Here is a 22,216-nt window from a genome sequence, read left to right on the forward strand (position 1 = left end):
TACAATATCATGTCATCTGCAAATAGTGACAGTTTAACTTCTTCTTTACCAATCTGGATGCCTTTTATTTCTTTTTGTTGTCTGATTGCCATGGTTAGGACCTCCAGAACTATGTTGAGTAAAAGTGGGGACAGTGAGCATTCTTGTCTTATTTCTGATCTAAAAGGAAAAGCTTTCAGCTTCTCACTGTTAAGTATGATGTTGGCTGTGGATTTGTCAAATACGGCCTTTATTATGTTTAAGTACTTGTCCTGTATACCCATTTTGTTGAGAGATTTTATCATGAATGGATGTTAAATTTTGTAGAATGCTTCTTCAGCATCTATGGAGATGATCATGTGCTTTTGTCCTTTTTGTTTGTGTGGTGGATGATGCTGATGGATTTTCGAATGTTGTACCATTCTTGAACCCCTGGGATGAATCCCACTTGATCATGGTGTATGATCCTCTTGATGTATTTTTTATTTCAGTTTGCTAATATTTTGTTGAGTATTTTTGCATCTATATTCATCAGGGATATTGGTCTGTAATTTTTTCTACTTTTGCCTTGTTTGGTATTGGAGTGATGCTGGTCTTGTAAAATGTGTTTGGAAGTTTTCCCTCCTCTTGTACTTTTTGGAAAACTTTAAGGAGGATGTATATTAGGTCTTCACTAAATGTTTGATAAAATTTAGCAGTGATACCATCTGGTCCAGGAATTTTGTTCTTAGGTAGTTTTTTCATTACCAATTCAATTTCATTGCTGGTAAATGGTATATTCATATTTTCTGTTTCTTCCTGGTTCAGTGTTGGAAGGTTGTGTTATTCTAGAAAGTTGTCCATTTCTTCTAGGTTATCCAGTTTGTTAGCATAAAGTTTTCATTGTATTCTCATAATTTTTTGGATTTCTGTAGAGTCCGTAGTGATTTTTCCTTTCTAATTTCTGATTCTTTTTGTGTGTGTAGAATCTCTTTTTTCTTGATAAGTCTGACTAGGGGTTTGTCTATTTTGTTTATTTTCTCATGGAACGAGCTCCTGCTTTAATTGATTCTTTCAATTGTTTTATTCTTCTTGATTTTATTAATTTCTGCTCTAATCTTTATTATGTCCCTTCTTCTACTGACTTTGGGCCTCATTTGTTCTTCTTTTTCTAGTTTCTTTAATTGTGAGTTTAGACTGTTCAAGGATTGTACTTCTTTCCTGAGGTAGGCCTCTATTGCAGTATACTTCCCTCTTAGCACAGCCTTCACTTCATCCCACAGATTTTGCAATGTTAAATTATTGTTGTCATTTGTCTCCATATATTGCTTGACCTCTGTTTGTATTTGGTCATTGATCCATTAGTTATTTAGGAGCATGTTGTTAAGCCTCCATGTTTTTTTGGGCTTTTTCATTTTCTTTGTGTAATTTATTCTGGTTTCATACTTTTGTTGTCTGAGAAGTTGGTTGATACAATTGCAATCTTTTTGAATTTACTGAGACTCTTTTTGTGGCCTAGTATATGATCTATTCTTGAAAGTGTTCCATGTCCACTTGAGAAAAATGTGTGTCCTGCTGCTTTTGTGTGGAATGTTCTACAGATGTCTGTTAGGTCCATCTGTTCTAATGTATTGTTCTGTGCCTCTGAGTCCTTACTTATTTTCTGTCTGGTTGATCAGTCCTTTGGAGTGAGTGGTGTGTTGAAGTGTCTTAAAATGAATGCATTGCATTCTATTTTCTCCTTTAATTCTGTTAGTATTTGTTTCACATATGTATGTGATCCTGTGTTGCATGCATAGATATTTATAATGGTTATATCCTCTTGATGGACTGACCCCTTTATCATTATGTAATGCCATCTTTGTCTCTTGTGACTTTCTTTTTTTGAATTCTATTTTGTCTGATACAAGTACTGCAACTCCTGCTTTTTTCTCCCTGTTAGTTGCATGAAGTATCTTTTTCTATCCCTTCACTTTCAGTCTGTGTTTGTCTTTGAGTTTGAAGTGAGTCTCTTGTAGGCAGCATATAGATGGTTCTTGTTTTTTTATCCATTCATCGTCTCTGTGTCTATTGATTGGTGCATTCAGTCCATTTACATTTAGGGTGAATATTGCTAGGTATGTACTTATTGCCATTGCAGGCTTTAGTTTCATTGTTACTTAATGTTCAAAGTTAACTTCCTTCCTATCTAAGAGTCTAACTTAACTCAGTATGCTATAACAAACACAATCTAAAGTTCTTTTTTTCCCTCCTTTTTCTTCCTCTTCCATTTTTTATGTATTAGGTGTCACTTTCTGTACTCTTTGTCTATCCCTTGACTGACTTTGGGGTAATTGACTTAATTTTGCATCTGCTTAGCAATTAATTACTCTAATTTCTTAAATAAAAACTGTAGTTTTATTTCCATTCTTGACAGCTATTTAGCCTTAGGAACAGTTCCATCTATAGCAGTTCCTCCAAAATGCACTGTAGAGATGGTTTTGTGAGATGTAAATTTTCTCAGCTTTTGCTCATCTGGAAATTGTTTAAACTCACCTTCTAATTTAAATGATAATCTTGCCAGATAAAGTATTCTTGGTTCGAGGCCCTTCTGCTTCATTAAATATTTCATGCCACTCCTTTCTGGCCTGTAAGGTTTCTTTTGAGAAGTATTTTGATAGGCTGAGGGGCTTTCTTTTGCATGTGATCTTTTTCTTCTCTCTGGCTGCTTTTAGTAGTCTGTCCTTATCCTTGGTCTCTGCCATTTTAATTATTATTTGTCTTGGTGTTGTCTTCCTTGGGTCTCTTGTTTTGGGAGATCTGTACCCATCCATGGCTGAGAGACTATCTCCTTCCCCAGACTGGGGAAGTTTTCATCAATTATGTCTTCAAAGACACTTTCTATCCCTTTTTCTGTCTCTTCTTCTTCTGATACTCCTACAATATAAATATTGTTCCATTTGGATTGGTCACACAGTTTTCTCAATATTCTTTCATTTCTAGAGATCCATTTTTCTCTCTGTGCCTCAAATTCTTTCTATTCGTCTTCTCTAATTTCTGTTCCATTTACCATCTCCACCACTATATATAATCTCCTTTTAAGTCCTTCCATTGTATGTTTTATTTCTCATACTGTATTGCATAATGATTGGATCTCCATCCGGAATTCATCCCTGAGTTCTTGAATATTTTTCTGTAGCTCCATGAGCATGTTTATGATTTTCATTTTGAAATCTCTTTTGGGAGATCGATGAGTTAAGTTTCACTTGACACCTTTTCTGGTGTTTGTGGAGTTTTGGTTTGAACCAGGTTCTTTTGACATTTCATATTTGTATGTTGCACCCTCTAGTGTGCAGAAGCTCTACTCTCTGGAGCTGCTTAGCCCCTAGAGTGATGTCAGGGGTCACAGTGGAGTGGCACTGGTGCCTGGGAGGAGGAAAGAGCTATTTCCTGCTTCCCAGCTGCTATGCCTCCCTCCACTGCCAGAACCCATGGGCCAAGCACACAGGTATTAAGCCTCTATGCTTTGAGTTTGTAGCTGCAGTATTCGGGGCTTCCCTCTGGCTTTCCTGATGTTAGGGCAGGTGCTGCCAGTTTGTGAGCCGGTACAGGCTGGCTGGGAGGAAGGCGCAGCAGGCTTTGTATCATAGTGGGTGCCTTGGAGATGCATAGTGAGCCTAGGGGATGGAGTGCCTGAAGCTCCAACCTCATGGGCAGAGTGCACCCTGACAATTTTGTCCAAATGTCCTTTCTCCTGAGCAGTAAGCTCTGTGCAATCCTTGCCTCTTTAGAAGCCCTCTCACTATTAGTAAATCTCTCAGACTTCCCACCTTTCTTTCCTCCCAGAGCAGCCAGTTGTGGATCCCTGTTTTTCACAGGCTGCTGGAATCACAGTCTCTCCAGGTATTCCACCTGTCTTAACTTTGTCACCCCACTAATCTCCAGAACATCATGCAATGTTGGTTTATGCTCCCAGAGCAGATCTCCAGGGCTGGTGTTCAGCAGTCCTAGGCTTCCACTTCCTCCCTGCTCTGTTTCTCTTCCTCCCTCTGGTGAACTCAGGTGGGGGAAGGGCTTAGGTCTCACTGGATCATGGCTTTTGTACATTACCCTGTTCCATGAGGTCTGTTCTTTTCTCCAGGTGTATGCAGTCTTGTGCCACCTTATTTCCTGTTGCTCTTTCAGGATTAGTTGCATTAATTATATTTTGATATTATATGTGTTTTTTGGAGGAGGCTTCTGTCTCACCTCTCACACCGCCATCTTTAATCCTAAGTCCCATCTCTAAGCTTTTTAATAAATTCCCATATGTTTAAAACTCATACATTATTTGATTTGATTTATCTTCCATGTATTATTTTTGTACCTATTTATTGTAGCACTAATTCTTATCCCTCAGAGTTACATAGCCAATTAGTCTTTTCAGCTGCTCCAAGTTTAATTCAAGTATTTTAATCTTTGTATATTCCTCTCCTCATTTTTTAAGGATTATCATACTCTTTGGGGCTAACTATTATCCCTTTAAACCAAAACTCTTTGTTTTGGAGAAGAGATGAGTTTTCTATAAAATGCAAATTGAATCCCAAACATAATTTTGACTTCTCTATACTTAATAACTTAGTCATGTAGCTATAGGCCCAAATGGAAAGAAAAGCTTTTCAAACATTGACTTCTAAATAGAACTTCACATTTAACAACACAATTTCCTTTTTTTACTTTGTTAAAATCTTGTATTTGCAGTATAATCTTTATAGAAGCAATTTAAATATTATTTTCCAAGGTTTTTGTTATTTTTTACAGTTTTATGTTTTATTTTCTTGACTTCAGAAAAGAAAGCCATCACTAAAATATCAAGTAACCACCATAATACCACTTTGCTCAATTTAAGATGCTTTTACTGACCTTTGTATTCCATACTGTACTTGTTATTTAAAGTAACTAGTCTTTTTAAATCATTTGTGATGTTCCACTCATTAAGCTATGATAAAAGCAACTCTGCACACATTCTACATCATTTTGTGTATTTTTGCTGTACTGAACCCATTAAAACCATAGTATTGGAAAGTCCTTGTTCTTTCAGGAAATATGTTTGGGTAGCTCAGGGAGTTAAAGCTTAGTGTTAATGAACAGGAGATTGTAAATTTAGTTCTCAGGCTTGCCAGTTAATTTTTTAGATTCCACAGTGGGTTATAAATTACCTATTCCAAACCTATTATCTTTTTTATAAGAACTTTGATTTATATAACAAACCACTTTATTACAAACTACCTCCCAAGCAAATGTCATTTTATTTTAGCCCTCTTTAGTGAGTGTTGAGGTAATACCATGCAAAAATAAAATTGCTGAATGTCCTATTCATATTATCACCATATATTAATTTATTCATTAGCTAATAATAGAATAATTTTCTGAGAATGTCTTGTACCTTTAAAATATTTTTAATTCTTACAGCATATGTATTATATTTGCCAGTAAAATGTAAGATCACATAAGGAATGTGTTTGGAAAGAATTCAGCATTTACTGTAGTTCAGGTACAATGTTTATTTCTTTTGTAATGCTTTATTTAGAACACATTTTCCAAATTCCTCCCTTAGCTGTCTTTTTGCACCATTGGTAAAGACTGAACTTGGACTGCCTACATTATGTATCTTCTCCAGTACAGAATTTTCTTTTATGTATTTGCCTTTTAAATAAATTATTTTCTCTCATTTCTGAAAATACTGCAGTCTTGACACATATATTCATATTTTCTGGTATTACTTGGTTAAATTCACGTAAGTGTTTGTGTAATGAGGTCTAATGGAGAACTTCCAGGACATTGGGAACAAATTCTTAAGCAAGAAAAACAGTTGAAAATGAATGCTTTTTAATGTACTGTCCAAATATAGGTTCTAATTTTAGGATCTAGGAGTCTGGACTTCTTGTGCATGTACTATTTGGTTTCCATTTGGAGTATACAAAGCTAGGTATGATTGGCCTAATAGATTTGGGTATGTGACAGACTTAGGAACCTGACTTAGATTATTTTCTGTTTTTTGTTGCAAATAAACCACTCCAAACTTAGAGGCATAAAACAACAATGTCTTAATATTTCTAACTCTTCTGTTTCTGAGGGTTACTAAGCTAGGTGATTCATGCTCAGGGTTTCTCATTGTCAGTTGTGACTGGGGCTGGAGTCAGCTTAAAGTTTTCCTCACTTGCGTGTCAGTGTTGACTGGGACCTAGCAGGAACTGTCTGCCAAGAAACCTTTGTAAAGTTTTTCTACAAGGCTTCCTCACAACATGGTGGCTGCATTCCAAGGGCCAGCATCTCCAAAGACATGGCCAGATGGGAGCTGTATTGCCTTTTATGACAACCTCAGAACTCATGCTGTATAACTACCCCCACATCTTATATGCTGGAGTCAGTAATAACCAGGCCATACTCCAGTGACAGGGAATAAGATCTACCTTTTGGTGGGAAGAGTGGCAAAGAATTTGCAGACATGTTTTCAAGCACCATGTATTTTTCACTTGGACTTTATTCCTTCAGTTTTCAGGTAATTTCTTTAAAATAATTTTGGATATGTAAAAAGACTGCTGCTGTTTTCTTCTGTATATCAGCAATACCGTGTGAGTTGTTAGGAAGTTTGTTTAACCCATTCATTAAGTACTGGAACCATCAAGGACTTCCTTCACTGGCTGTGAAATTCTAGACTGTAGATATGAGCCAATAAGACACTATCTTAAACACAGATTATTGGGCCAATTGTTCTTGAAAACCAGGGTAAATGGTTAGCACAGATTCTAGCAGGGACTGGAGTTTTCACCACAGAAAAAGTAAGGATGAATTTGAAAGCCACCTACACTTAATCTCTTGGAGCTGTAGTTTCCTCATTTTAAAAAAGTAGAAGAGGTTAACAAAAGAAACACAAGACTTGCACATTGAAAACCACAAAAAAATACTGAAAGAAATTAAAGAAGACATACAAAAATGGAAAGATATCCTGTGTTCAACATAATCTATATCAAAAATCCAAATGTCTTTTTTGCAGGTATTGACAAGCTGATCCTAAAATTCATATGGATATGCACAGGACCCAGAATAGCCAAAACAACCCTAGAAGAGAACGAAGTTGGAGTACTCATACTTTGCAATTTCAAAATTTGCTGTAATAATGTGCTTATTACATGTACAATAGTATGCTACAATAGTTAGTGTGGTGCTGGCATAAGAACAAATACAGGTATAAGAATAGAATTGATGGTCCACAAATAAACTTATACATTGATGATCAGTGTATAAAGATCAAGAATGAAATTGGATTCCCATTGCATGCCATATACAAAAATTAACTGGAAATTGATTAAAAGCCTATACAACTATAAAACTCTTAAAACATAGTTGTAAGTCATTTGTAAACTTTGATATAACTTGTAAACCACAGGAAACCAAAACCAGAAACAAAGGTTTTTACATGTTTTTGTGTGAACAAAAGTTTTCACTTATCTGATATAAATGTTCAGTAGTACAGTTGGTGGGTAGTTGGCATGTTGGTGGGTACTTGAAAAAAATGTGTACTCAGCATTTGTTACGTAGAACACTTGTATTAGCTCAGGCTGCCATGACAAATTAGATAGCTTAAACAACAGGAATTTATTTCTCAACAATTCTGGAGGCAAGAAAATCTAAGACCAAGGTGCCAAACAATTCGAATTTTCAGTGAGGACTCCTTTGCAGATGGTCACCTTCCTGCAGTATCCTCTCCTGGCAAAGATGGAGAGAAAAAGCAAGCTCTCTGTTCTCTTCTTGTAGAGATACTAATCCCATCTTCAGGGACGCACCCACCCATGACCTATTCTTAAACAGTTTACCTTCCAAAGGCCCCCTCTCCAAATGCTATCACATTTGGGGTTGGGGCTTCAACATATGAATTTCGGAGGGACACAATTCAGTCCATAGCAAGAGTGTTCCAAAAATGATTAGATCCTGTTCTTCTACATTCTTGCTCATTTTCTGTCTAGTTCTAATCATTGAAAGAAGAGTGTTAAAGTCTTCAACTATAATTGTGTTTTTTGTGTGTTTGTCCTTTGAGTTCAAGCAGTTTTGCTTCACATTTTGTAGCTGTTTTGGTGCCTACACATTTAAGATTGCCATATCTTCTTGGTGAATTGACCATTTTATCATTATAATATCCCTCTCTGTTTCTAGTACTTTTTTTGCTCTGAAGTCTATTCATCTGACAGTAATATAGTCACTGCTGCTTTCTTTTGATTAATGTTCACATATTTCTTTTTTCATCCTTCTACTTGCAACCTATACTGTTATACTTGTAGCCAGTTTCTTGTAAACAGTGTATGGTTGGGTCATGTTTTTAAACCAAACTGCCAGAATCTTTCTTTTTATTGATATATACCTTTTATATTTAAAGTAATTATTGATATGTTTGGCCTTACATCTGCTTTTTTTATCTTTCTTTTGTGTTTGTGCCTTCTGTTTTTTACTTACCTTTTTTCTTATTCCTACTTTCCTGTGGGTTCTTGAACATTTTTTAGAATTGCAGTTTGATTTATCTGTAGTGATTTTGAATGTATCTTTTTGTACAGCTTTTAGTGATTGCTCTCAGTATTGTATTATATACACACAACTCATTTTATCAGTTGGAGGGAAATGAAGAAACCTTGCCTCCATTTATATCTTATTACCCTCCCCCATTTATAATATATTTATCTTAAATATTTCTTCCATGTACATTTTAAACGACAGTGTTTTAACTTCTGCTGTAACTGTCAAGCATAATTTAATTATTTTCTCAAGTGTAGAAGAAAAGTCTATTCTATATACCTTTATTTTTGCTTACCATATTCTTTCTTCCTTTTTAATTGTCCTAAGGTTGGTTGGTTGGTTGTTTTCTTTTTTTTCTTTCCTTCTTCCTTTCAACCATTTCATTTCTGTTTTGAAAACTTAACTTTAGTCATGTTTTTAGTGTAGATCTGGTGGTGATAGATCTCTTATTTTTCCTTCATCCAAGAATAAGACTGTCTTGCTTAAACAAATATAAAAATGAATGTATTTGTTAGTATAAGATTCTTGTTGACAGTTTTTCTTCCAATGCTTGAAAATTCTTGTTCCACATTCTTTTAACCTTCATGGTGTCTTATAAGTAGTTTAATGTGATTTGTTTTTCGCTCACTAGGTAAAGTGTTTTTTCTGGCTACTTTCAAGAGTTTTAATTTGTGTTTAGTTCTCAGAAGTTATGATGTACTCTTTCCTGGATAGTTTTATTTTATTCTATTTTGAGTTCCACTCAGCTACTTGAATCTGTAGGCTTTTGTCTCTTACTAATTGGGAAGTTTTCTGTAATTATTTCAAGCACATTTTTTTTAGCTCTGCCCTTTTTCTCCTCCTCTTCAGGAAGTCCAGTGGCATGAATGTTAGATCTTTTGTTATCATCCCACAGGTCCTTGAGGCTCTCTTCATTTTTTTTCAGTCTATTTTCTCTCTTTTGTTCAGATTGGGTATTTCTGTTTTATTTTCTAGTTGACTTCTTTCTCTGTCTTCTCTATTCTGCCATCAATCCTGTCCACTAAGCTTTTTGTTTTGATCATTGTATTTTTCAGTTTTAAAAACTTTGCCAAGACTGTTTCATAGTTGGGCTTCCTATCTTTATTTCAGTCATATTCATAATTGCTCATTTAAGCATTTTTATTATGGCTGCTTTACACCTTTGTCAGAAAATTTTAATATCTCTTTCATCTCAGTATTAGCATCTACTTATTGTTCTTTTTCAATCAGTTTGAAATCTATTTTGTTCTAAATATGATAAGTGATTTTTGATTGAGACATGAACATTTTGAGTAGTATAGGACTGTGGGTCGTATTTAACTTTCCATTTTAGCTGTATTTTTTGGACACTATTTTGGCAGGCAAAGAAAGGAAAGGCATCACCCTGTTACTGCCAGTTGAGAATGTAAAGCCAGGTTTTTTGTTGACACTCAGGACAGAGACTCCTCATAACTGTTGGGTCTGGGTGGAATCTTTAGCTCCCCAATAGGCTTCTGCTTCTGCCTTCCTAGCAGGGAAGGATATTTTATGCCTTCTTTTCCTATTTCATGCCTATTACTATTATATCCCTCATTACTGATACCGGGTTGGCCTCTAGTTACATGATAGGGAAAGGCTGTGGCTTATTGAGAGCTGGGCAGTAGTGAATGTCCTCACTCTCCACTGGACCTTCACTGATGGCCTCCCAGCAGGAAGGGGAGCTTCACCTTTTTTCTCATGGATGGGAGTGGAAGTCTAGGTTCTATATGTGATCTCCGTTGACACTATGGTATGAGAAAGGAGACTTCTTACCACCCATTAGGAATGAAAGTTTTGGCTTCCTCCTTAGGCTTATCTGACAATACCACAGCTGAGAGGTTTGGAGGTTGGGTGTGTTCCTCATTATAGATTCAGTAATATAATAGTAGTCTAGGATTCCCACTCAGCCTTTACAGGAGTGGGTTGGGGTAGGGCCACAGTGTTTCCTGAGTGCTTATAGTCTATCAGTTTTCTGTTTTGCTGGACTGCCTTTTTTCTGTTCCTTTGACTAGACAGAGCAGGCTTGAATTGGTTTTTTTTTTTTTCTATTCACTGACTGCCATTTCCGATTTGATGGCTACCTCAGCTCTAAGTCTGATATACACGAGACAATAAGGAAACTCAGGGAACTTACCACAGTATTGTTCCTAGAATCTCAAGGCTCCTAGTCAGTATGCCTTCTTGTTATCTTTCTGAGTCTTTTTATGATTATGTTTATGTAATGTCAAGGGTTTTTAATTGTACTTAGTAAGAAGAATAGGGAAAATTATGTCTGCTCCACCTTCCCATCCATATATTTAAAAATGTTTCCCACCTATTTACTATCCTGTAATAAAAATAACACTTCCTTGAGATCATTTCATATAAACAACCCATAGAAAATGTAGATCGTGATGACATGAATAGCTTAAGACAGTGGTTCTCAGATTTAAAGCATGCTCAAACACACAGAGGGCTTTTAAATACTGATTTTTGGGCCCTGGCCCACTCCCAGAGAGAAATGAGAATGGCATTTCCAACAAGTTTCCAGGTAATGCTACTAATCTGGAGATCACATTTTGATAATCACTGCTTTAGAGAAATGCTGAAATGATTGACAGATCATTATTTTTAAATGATATTAATGCCATAAGATATGAAATGCCACATTTCATTACAAAAGAGAAGAATATAACAAAAAATGAGAGGTATGGTGATCAGTTCTGTGAACATAAAGTAATTCCTATTTATTGGACTCTGAGCAAAGAGTATGTGGATGGGTATATTAAACTACACTCTGATTGGTGTACGACATGCAAAATCTTTTTTAAGGTTCACAATTGATGTCAGAAAAGCTCTGTTAAATTGATCTTAACTAATGATGCCCAGCCTGGTTATTACTGTGTTCATATCATCACACCTTCCTCTAAAGTTCATCTTTTTTTTTTTTTGACTTAGTGAATAGAAATGATACTGGAATTAAAACTACTTCCTTCAGTAGTAAGACCATTTGTCTAGATCAAGGTGAACTTAGAAATATTTTTCCCAGAAGACTGAAATCTTTTAGATATAATTTTTATGATGGAAGTTATTGTAAGTGTTAATAAACTTGCTTGTGAATATTCATCAGATAATGGTTCTTATTTTGCAACCAGATATATGAGTTATAAACTATTTCCTTTTCTCTTTTAGCTCTGTTGGCTTAGCAAAAGCAGCTCTAGAAGCAATTAATGGATTCAACCTCTTTGGCAACCAGGTAAAACAACAGCAATAAAAACAACAAACTTTGATTATTTTTTGAATTGCATGTTCAGTTAATTTGGTAATTCATAATCAACTCACTCCTTATGATCAGAGAAAGTCTGAAATTTATCTGCCAACCCATGGTTGAACAACCTTTCTTTTGAATATGACTTGCCGGTTAAATTTTAGTTTTCTGACTAAAAAGCATTGCTTAATTTTAAAAAGTCTCTTCATAAAGAATCTCATTTTCCCTCAAGTGTGTTGTTGAACTTTCACATTTTTAAATATTCCTGGCATTAAATACCACATATTTTCCATGTCAGTTCTCATGTTGGTTTCAATTTAATGTGTATTAATGTATATTGCATGCTGAGGGGAATCAGTGCAATGATGTGTGCATCCAAAGAATTGGAAACTTTGATCCTAGCTTAACCCTCAATTGGATGTAATTATGTGTCCAATTCTCATTTTCTTTGGGACAAAAGGGAAACTGATGGTTGTCTTAAATTTTAATAAGATCCTCAACCAGTTTCTGACCCCTGACTGAGTTGTCAGTGGAAGGCAATAAAATATAGGAATACAGGTTACTTCTCTAGATCAAGGAGCTGACTAATTTTTTTTAGCAAGTTTCCTAAGATGGGAGGGCAAAGGAAGTTTCCAACTCACATTATAATTAAGCTTAAGCATTTAAGATTCTAAGTCAGTGAAGATCTATTTTAGGAAGTTATGCATATGTGCAAAATGTGACATGTTTTTTGTTATAGTGATTATCTTCAATTTAAGAAAGTTTTGGTTTCTAGCATGATAACTACCTCTCTGCCCCTCCCCAAATACATAAATTCTCTTCTCTTCACTCCAACTTCCTCTGGAAGACAGACTTTGGTTATATCCAGTACATGAAGAATGAAAAATGCCCATTGACTTGAAAGGATTAGGGAGAGGGAAGCAGCAGTTCATTCTGGGTGCTCACAATGTGACTGTCAATCACACTCTTGTTCTCTCCCAAATTGTGGCTGGAGATTTGGATGGATCAGAGCTCATGGAGATTTGGGTGTATAAGCCTATTGAAAATCAGGAGTATTAATATTATGTCTCTACTAGAGATTCTTGATGCCTCTAGAAATGTTCTGTTTGCTTGTATCAACATTTCTCTCTCCCTAGAAGAGACAACATTCTCATGGAAAACCGACATATATCTTTCATTACTTTTCATTTCCTTTTTATCTCTGCCTCATTCCTGACACACCCATTTAAATGTGTGTGTTTTCCTGCCTCATTCTCAACACATTTATATAAATGTGTGTTTGTGTGTGTATATGAATGCGTATGTGTATGTAGAGAATTAGAGATAGGTAGTAAGTAAGAAGCAAGGGAGAGAGGGAAGGAGGAAAGAAGGAAAAAGTAGAAGGTTAATGTGGCATAAAGAAATGACATTAAGAGACAGGATCACTATGTGCTTTATACTCCCACCAGTGAGCTATGTGACTTTGGCTAGTTATTTACCTAAGTCTCAGCTTCCTCATCTAAACAGTAGAATTAATGACACAAAGATGTAACTCAGAAGGTTTTCATGCAAATAAAAAGCTTAGCATAAAAGATGGCAGCGTGAGAGGAGAGACAGAGGCTTCCTCCTAAAACTGGATACAATTAGAAAATTTAATAGGCACAACTAATCCTGAGAGAGCAACAGGAAAGAGGACAGTGTGAGACTGCACACACCTGGAGAAAAGAGCAGACCTCACCAAACAGGGTGACGGAGCCCTTCCCCCACCCCAGCTCACCAGCGGGAGGAAAAGAAACTGATCAGGGAGGGAGTGGAGGGCTTGGGACTGCTGAATACCTAGCTCTGGAGATTTGCTCTGGGAGCACAAACCTACATTTCATGGTACTTTCATGAGACTCACATGACTACCAGGTTGGAAAGTTAATACAGACAGAGTTCCTGGGAGACTGGGATTATGGCCACTGGTGGAAAGCAGGTATCCATATACGGCTGCTCTGGGACAATAACTTATACCTGTGTGCCCGGCCCACTGGCTCAGGCAGTGGAGACAGGCACAGCTGCCAGGAGGCAGGGAACACCTCTTTCCTCCTCCCAGGTACCAGTACAGCTCCCCTGCAACCCCCAACATTGCTTCAGGGGCTGAGCAACTCCAGAATTTTTTGGACATGAGAGGGCGCCATATACAACATAAAACTCCAAAGGAACCTTGTCCAGAGTAAGATTCTTAATACAACTCCCGAGAAAGATTTAAATGATATGGACCTCATGACTCTTCCTGAAAGTGAGATCAAAATAAAAATCATCAACATTCTAATCGAGGTACGGAAAGACATCCAAGAACTCAGGAATGAATTCAGGTCAGAGATCCAATTGTTGAAAAGCACGATAGAGGGTATTAAAAGTAGGTTGGATATGGTGGAGGAGACAATAAATGAAATAGAAACTAGAGAAGAGGAATACAAAGAAGCTGAGGCACAGAGAGAAAAAAGGGTCTTTAAAGTGAAAGAATATTGAAAGAACTGTGTGACCAATCCAACCAGAACAATATTTGCATTATAGGGATACCAGAAGAAGAAGACAGACAGAAAGGGATAGAAAGTGTCTTTGAGGAGGTAGTTGCTGAAAACTTCCCCAATCTGGGGAAGGGATAGTCTCTCTATGGAGACTCCACAGATCTCCCAACACAAGGGACCCAAGGAAGACAACACCAAGACACACAATAATGAAAATGGGAAAAATCAAGGATAAGGACAGACTGGTAAAACCATCAAGAAGCAGAAATAAGATCACATATACAGGAAAGCCCATCAGACTAACATCAGACTTCTCAGCAGAAACCTTACAGGCCAGAAGGGAGTGGCATGATGTATTTAATGCCATGAAGCAGAAGGGCCTGGAACCAAGATTACTTTATCCAGCAAGATTATCATTTAAATTTGAAGGAGGAATTAAACAATTTCCAGATAAGCAAAAGCTGAGAGAGTTTACCTCCCACAAACCATCTCTTGAATCTATTTTGGAGGGACTATTATAGATGGAAGTGTTCCTAGGGTTGGATAGCTGTCACCAGAGGTAGTAAAACCATGGTAGGGAGGGTGGAGCAGCTGATTCCAAGGCAAATGCAAAATTAAATTGACTATCCCCAAAGCCAATCAAGGGATAGAGAAAAAGTATAGATTCTGATACCCAATATATAAAGATAGAAGGAGGAAGAAAAAGGAGGAGAAATAGAAAACAACCTTTAGATTGTGTTTGTAGCAGTATACTAAGTGAGTTAAGTTAGACTCTTAGATAGTAAGGAAAGTAACCTGGAACCTTTGGTAACCATGAATCTAAAGCCTGAAATGGCAATAAGTATATAGCTATTGATAATCACCCTAAATGTAAATGGAAGGAATGTACCAATCAAAAGACATAGAGTCACTGAATGGATGAAAAAACAAGACCCATCTATATGCTGCTTACAAGAGACTCACCTCAAACCCAAAGACATGCACAGACTAAAAGTCAAGGGATGGAAAAAGATATTTCATGCAAACGAAAGGGAGAAAAAAGCAGATGTTGCAGTACCAGTATCAGACAAAATAGACTTCAAAACAAAGAAAGTAACAAGAGATAAAGAAGGATACTACATAATGATAAAGGGGTCAGCCCAACAAGAGGATACAACCATTACAAATATATATGCACCCAACACAGGAGCACCAGCATATGTGAAACAAATACTAAAAGAACTAAAGGAGGAAATAGAATGCAATGCATTCATTTTAGGAGACTTCAACACACCATTCAGTCCAAAGGACAGATCCACCAGACAGAAAATAAGGACACAGAGGCACTGAACAACACAATAGAACAGATGGACCTAATAGACATCTGTAGAACTCTATACCAAAAAGCAACAGGATACACATTCTTCTCAAGTGCACATGGAACATTCTCCAGAATAGACCACATACTAGGCCACAAAGAGAGCCTCAGTAAATTCCAAAAGATTGAAATTCTGCCGACCAACTTTTCAGGCCACAAAGGTATAAAACTAGAAATAAATTGTACAAAGAAAGCAAAAAGGCTCAAAAACACATGGAGGCTTAACAACATGCTTCTAAATAGTCAATGGATCAATGACCAAATTGAAATGGAGATCCAGCAATATATGGAAATAAATGACAACAACAACACAAAGCCCCAACTTCTGTGGGATGCAGTGAAAGCAGTCTTAAGAGGAAAATATGGAGCAAACCAGGCACATTTAAAGAAGGAAGAACAAACTTAAATGAATAGTCTAACATCACAATTATCAAAATTGGAAAAAGAAGAACAAAAGCAGAAGGAGGGGCATAATAAAGATCAGAGAAGAAAGAAACAAATTTGAGAAGAATAAAACAATAGAAAAAATCAATGAAACCAAGAGTTGGTTCCTTGAGAAAATAAATAAAATAGATAAGCCTCTAGCCAGACTTATTAAGAGAAAAAGAGAATCAACACACATCAACAGAATCAGAAACAAGAAAGGAAATATCACAACAGACCCAACAGAAATACAAAGAATTATTAGAGACTACTATGAAAACCTATATGCTGACAAGCTGGAAAACCTAGAAGAAATGGACATCTTCTTAGAAAAACACAACCTTCTAAGACTGACCAAGGAAGAAACACATAATCTAAACAAAGCAATTACCAGCAAAGAAATTGCAGCAGTAATCAAAAACCTACACCCCCCAAAAAAAATCCCAGCCTGATGGATTTACCTCGGAATTTTATCAGCCGTACAGAGAAGATATAATACCCATTCTCCTTAAAGTTTTCCAAAAAATAGAAGAGGAGGGGATACTGCCAAACTCATTCTATGAAGCCAACATCACCCTAATACCAAAACCAGGCAAACACCCCACCAAAAAAGAAAACTACAGACCAATATCTCTGATGAATGTAGATGCAAAAGTACTCAACAAAATATTAGCAAACCGAATTCAAAAATATATGAAAAGGATCATTCACCGTTCATCCCAGGGATGCAAGGATGGTACAACATCTGATGAAGTGGGATTCATCCCAAGGATGCAAGGATGGTACAACATTCGAAAATCCATCAACATCATCCACCACATCAACAAAAAGAAAGACAAAAACCACATGATCATCTCCATAGATGCTGAAAAAGCATTCGACAAAATTCAACATCCATTCATGATAAAAACTCTTAGCAAAATGGGAATAGAGGGCAAGTAACTCAACATAATAAAGGCCATATATGATAAACCCACAGCCAGCATTATACTGAACAACGAGAAGCTGAAAGCATTTTCTCTGAGATCGGGAACCAGACAGGGATGCCCACTCTCCCCACTGCAATTTAACATAGTACTGGAGGTCCTAGCCACGGCAATCAGACAAAACAAAGAAATACAAGGAATCCAGATTGGTAAAGAAGAAGTTAAACTGTCACTATTTGCAGATGACATGATATTGTACATAAAAAACTGTTAAGACTCCACTCCAAAACTACTAGAACTAATATTGGAATACAGCAAAGTTTCAGGATACAAAATTAACACACAGAAACCTGTGGCTTTCCTATATACTAACAATGAACCAATAGAAACAGAAATCAAGAAAACAATTCCATTCACAATTGCATCAAAAAGAATAAAATACCTAGGAATAAACCTAACCAAAGAAGTGAAAGACCTATACCCTGAAAACTATAAAACACTCTTAAAAGAAATTAAAGAGGACACTAACAGATGGAAACTCATCCCATGCTTTTGGCTAGGAAGAATTAATATAGTCAAAATGGCCATCCTGCCCAAAGCAATATACAGATTTGATACAATCCCTATCAAATTACAAACAACATTTTTCAACGTACTGGAACAAATAGTTCAAAAATTCATATGGAAACACCAAGGACCCCGAATAGCCAAAGCAATCCTGAGAAAGATGAATAAAGCTGGGGGGGATCTCACTCCCCAACTTCAAGCTCTACTACAAAGCCATAGTAATCAAGGCAATATGGTACTGGCACAAGAACAGAGCCACAGACCAGTGGAGCAGATTAGAGACTCCAGACATTAACCCAAACATATATGCTCAATTAATATTTGATAAAGGAGCCCTGGACATACAATGGGGAAATGACAGTCTCTTCAACAGATGGTGCTGGCAAAACTGAACAACTACATGTGCGAGAATGAAACTGGATCACTGTCTAACCCCATACAAAAAGTAAATTCAAAATGGATCAAAGACCTGAATGTAAGTCATGAAACCATAAAACTCATAGAGAAAAACATAGGCAAAAATCTCTTGGATATAAACATTAGTGACTTCTTCATGAACATATCTCCCTGGGCAAGGGAAACAAAAGCAAAAATGAACAAGTGGGACTATATCAAGCTGAAAAGCTTCTGCGTAGCAAAGGACAGCATCAATAGATCAAAAAGGTACCCTACAGTATTGGAGAATATATTCATAAATGACAGATCCGATAAAGGGTTGACATCCAAAATATATAAAGAGCTCACGCACCTCAACAAACAAAAAACAAATAATCCAATAAAAAATGGGCAGAGGAGCTGAAAAGTCAGTTCTCCAAAGAAGAAATTCAGGTGGCCAACAGACACATGAAAAGATGCTCCACATCACTACTCATCAGATAAATGCAAATTAAAACCACAATGAGATATCACCTCACACCAGTAAGGATGGCTACCATCCAAAAGACAAACAATGACAAATGTTGATGAGGTTGTGGAGAAAGGGGAACCCTCCTATACTGCTGGTGGGAATGTAAATTAGTTCAACCATTGTGGAAAGCAGTATGAAGGTTCCTCAAAATGCTCAAAATAGACTTAGCATTTTACCCAGGAATTTCACTTCTAGGAATTTACCCCAAGAATGCAGCACTCCAGTTAGAAAAAGACAGATGCACCCCTATGTTTATTGCAGCACTATTTACAAAAGCCAAGAAATGGAAGCAACCTAAGTGTGCATCAGTAGATGAATGGATAATGAAGATGTGGTACATATACACAATGGAATATTATTCAGCCATAAGAAGAAAACAAATCCTACCATTTGCAACAACATAGGTGGAGCTAGACGGTATTATGCTCAGTGAAATAAGCCAAGCAGAGAAAGACAAATACCAAATGATTTCACTCATCTGTGGAGTATAAGAACAAAGGAAAAACTGAAGGAACAAAACAGCAGCAGAATCACAGAACCCAAGAATAGACTAACAGTTACCAAAGGTAAAGAGACTGGGGAGAATGGGAGGGCAAGGAGGTACAAGGGCAGGGAAGAGGAAAGGGGGTATTATGATTAGCATGTATAATGTGGGGGGATGGGGAAAATGGAAGGGCTATGCAACACAGAGAAGAGGAAGTAGTGATTCTATAACATCTTACTATACTGATGGACAGTGACTGTATTGGGGTTTTTGGGGGGGGACTTGGGGTAGGGGAGAGCTTAGTAAACATAATGTTCTTCATGTAATTGTAGATTAATGATAACAAAATAAAATAAATTAAATAAATTAAAAAAGCAGATGTTAAACCCTCTATATATAGTGTTACCTCTTACCTATGAAGTACTGGTGATACAAAAGAAGAAGAATGAAGAGACTGAACTGAAAAACCTCTAGAGAATATCTCAGCGAGACTGAAAGGAGTTGTGTTCTAACCAGAGTGGTACAGCAGCATTCTAGAAAGATGCAAGTCTTGCTTTTCTGCCTTCGATGGCATACCATATAGTGGGGTGAATAGAGTGGTATGTCTAGGTCAGGTGTTATAAATTAGTGGTCAGCTCTTTTTCGCAATTGTGCCATCGTGACATTGTATATGTTGCTTACATTTCTAGTGTGCACCCCCTCCACCTACTACCTTAACATATATCTCATACCTTTCCTAACTACTTATCTTTCAGGGCTCTGCTTCAATCTCCTGTTCCCAAGAAGCTTTCACAGATTTCTTAGCCATTGCTCTAAAAACACTGAATTGCTATACTATGTGTTTTTACGCTGAGTTATAAATACTGCCAGTAAGGTTCCCTAACCATAATTTCCCACTCTTCACTGTACATTGGAATTATTTGAGGAATTTAAAAACAATACTGCTACCTGTGCTTTACCCCTAGAGATACTGACTTAATTGGACTGGGGGAGGCCTTGGTGTTGAGATTTTTCTATACTTCTCAGGAATTTCAATACGCAACCACTGATGAGAACAACTGCTCTAAGCAGACTTGGTTCTTGACATTTTTTTTTTTGAAGTCTGTACTTTTTTTTGTCTTTTTGAGGGGGCATCTCTCATATTCATTGATCAAATGGTTGTTAACAACAATAAAATTCTGTATGGGGGAGTCCGTGCTCAATGCACAATCATTAATCCACCCCAAGCCTAATTTTTGTCAGTCTGCAATCTTCTGAAGCATAATGAACAAGTTCTTACATGGAGAACAAATTCTTACATAGTTAATAAGTTACATAGTGAACAGTATAAGGGCAGTCATCACAGAAACTTTCAGTTTTGCTCATGCATTATAAACTATAAACAATCCGTTCAAATATGAATATTCATTTGATTTTTATACTTGATTTAAATGTGGATACCACATTTCTTTATTATTATTATTTTTAATAAAATGCTGAAGTGGTAGGTAGATGCAAGATAAAGGTAGAAAACATAGTTTAGTGTTGTAAGAGAGCAAATGTAGATGATCAGGTGTGTGCCTGTAGCTTATGTGTTAATCCAAGCTAGACAAGGGCAGGAAAACATCCACGGATGCAGATTTCTCTCAGAACAGGGGGTGTGAGGTTCTAAGCCTCACCTTGTTGATCCCCAATTTCTCACCTGATGGCCCCCCTGCGACTGTGCCTGTCTTAGGTTGTTCCTCCCTTGAGGAATCTTACCCGTCTCTGGCTAACCAGTCATCTTCTGGAGCCATACAGGGAAATGTAAAATTGGTAAGTGAGAGAGAAGCCATATTGTTTGAAAAGGATACCATTTTACTTCTTTGCATATTTATGCCCTCTGGCTTCTATGCCCAGCATTTGTCTTGAGGTATCTTTATCACTTGGAAGAATTATGATACTCGGTAAATTCGATATGAGGCACGAATTCTATTTAAGGGTTGTAACTAGGAAGGAAGAAGAAAAGCTATAGAAGTAGCAGGTGGAAGAAAACATGGGAAGATTGATTATTTCTTTAACATATAACATATCTTCTTGTAGAGTAACTTCAGTATGTATAGGTTTTAAACTACTAATTAAATTGCCCACACACATTAACATAATAGGAGTACAGTTACATAACCAAAGCAGACCTATAATTACCAGCCATCTTCAGTGAAACCAAGAAAACCAGTTAGGCACCTTAGGTATTTGTGAAAACTTATCTATGATATGGTGGATATTGTCCAACTGAACTTGAACAGTCTGAGAGAAATCAAACAAATAAAAACAACCCATTCCTGGGGACTGCTCACGTCCCATATGGTCTTTTAACAATAGATAGTCTGTAGTTGTAAGATTTTGGAGCTCTACAATTTGCACTTCTCCTAATTCTTGGTTGAGTTCCAACAGTATAGATCCAGTCAAATTTGTTGCTTTACTGTATGCACAGGCCAGCTTAGATATCTCCTTCTTCATTCCCATGGCAAGTCCAGGAACCGGTGGGATGAGTGCATCTACAGCTGTTGCAGCACGTGGATCTTTGTTGGGGTTTTTTGATGATCATCTTCTGGTATGAGTCTTCCAGAGAGTGCTGATGTTGGAAGTTCTTTTTCATATCGTATCTTAGTTCATTTTCTGGGTAGCCAAATTAGGCTTTGATCCTCTGTATAACCACAAACTGACCCTTTGCCTACACTTTTTTTTTTCATAATACATTTTTTTTTTCTTAGAAGAGAGGATGCTGCAGTTCCTCAAATCTTGTTTTTTTTTTTTTTTTGTGAGTGCATCTCTCATATTTATTGATCAAATGGTTGTTAACCACAATAAAATTCAGTATACGGGTGTCAACGCTCAATGTACAATCATTAATCCATCACAAGCCTAATTCTCGTCAGTCTCCAATCTTCTGAAGCATAACGAACAAGTTCTTACATGGTGAACGAATTCTTACATAGTGAATAAATTCTTACATGGTGAACAGTAGAAGGGCAGTCATCACAGAAACTTTCGGTTTTGATCGTGCATTATGACCTATAAACAATCAGGTCTAATATGAATATTCGTTTGATTTTTGTACTTGATTTGTATGTTGATCCCACATTTCTCCTATTATTAATATTATTATTTTTATTTTTAATAAAATGCTGAAGTGGTAGGTAGATGCAAGATAAAGGTAGAAAACATAGTTTAGTGCTGTAAGAGGGCAAATGTAGATGATCAGATGATCAGGTGTGTGCCTATGGACTAAGTATTAATCCAGGCTAGACAAGGACAGCAAGACATCCCCGGATGCAGAAGATTTCTCTCAA

General features: G+C 36.8%; 1 protein-coding gene across 4 annotated transcripts in view; it reads left to right on the forward strand.

Moving 5' to 3' along the window:
- PHKB (phosphorylase kinase regulatory subunit beta) overlaps nt 1-22,216 on the forward strand; it is a 337,121-nt gene that overhangs the window by 167,178 nt on the left and 147,727 nt on the right. For all 4 annotated transcript variants that reach the window (XM_036996511.2, XM_036996510.2, XM_036996512.2 and 1 more), the window contains one exon: nt 11,674-11,737. In XM_036996511.2, the coding sequence (XP_036852406.2) occupies nt 11,674-11,737 (64 nt within the window). The remainder of the gene's footprint in view (nt 1-11,673; nt 11,738-22,216) is intronic.

The sequence above is a fragment of the Manis javanica genome, chromosome 17 (assembly GCF_040802235.1).
Source record: "Manis javanica isolate MJ-LG chromosome 17, MJ_LKY, whole genome shotgun sequence".
Taxonomy (NCBI): Eukaryota; Metazoa; Chordata; class Mammalia; order Pholidota; family Manidae; genus Manis; species Manis javanica.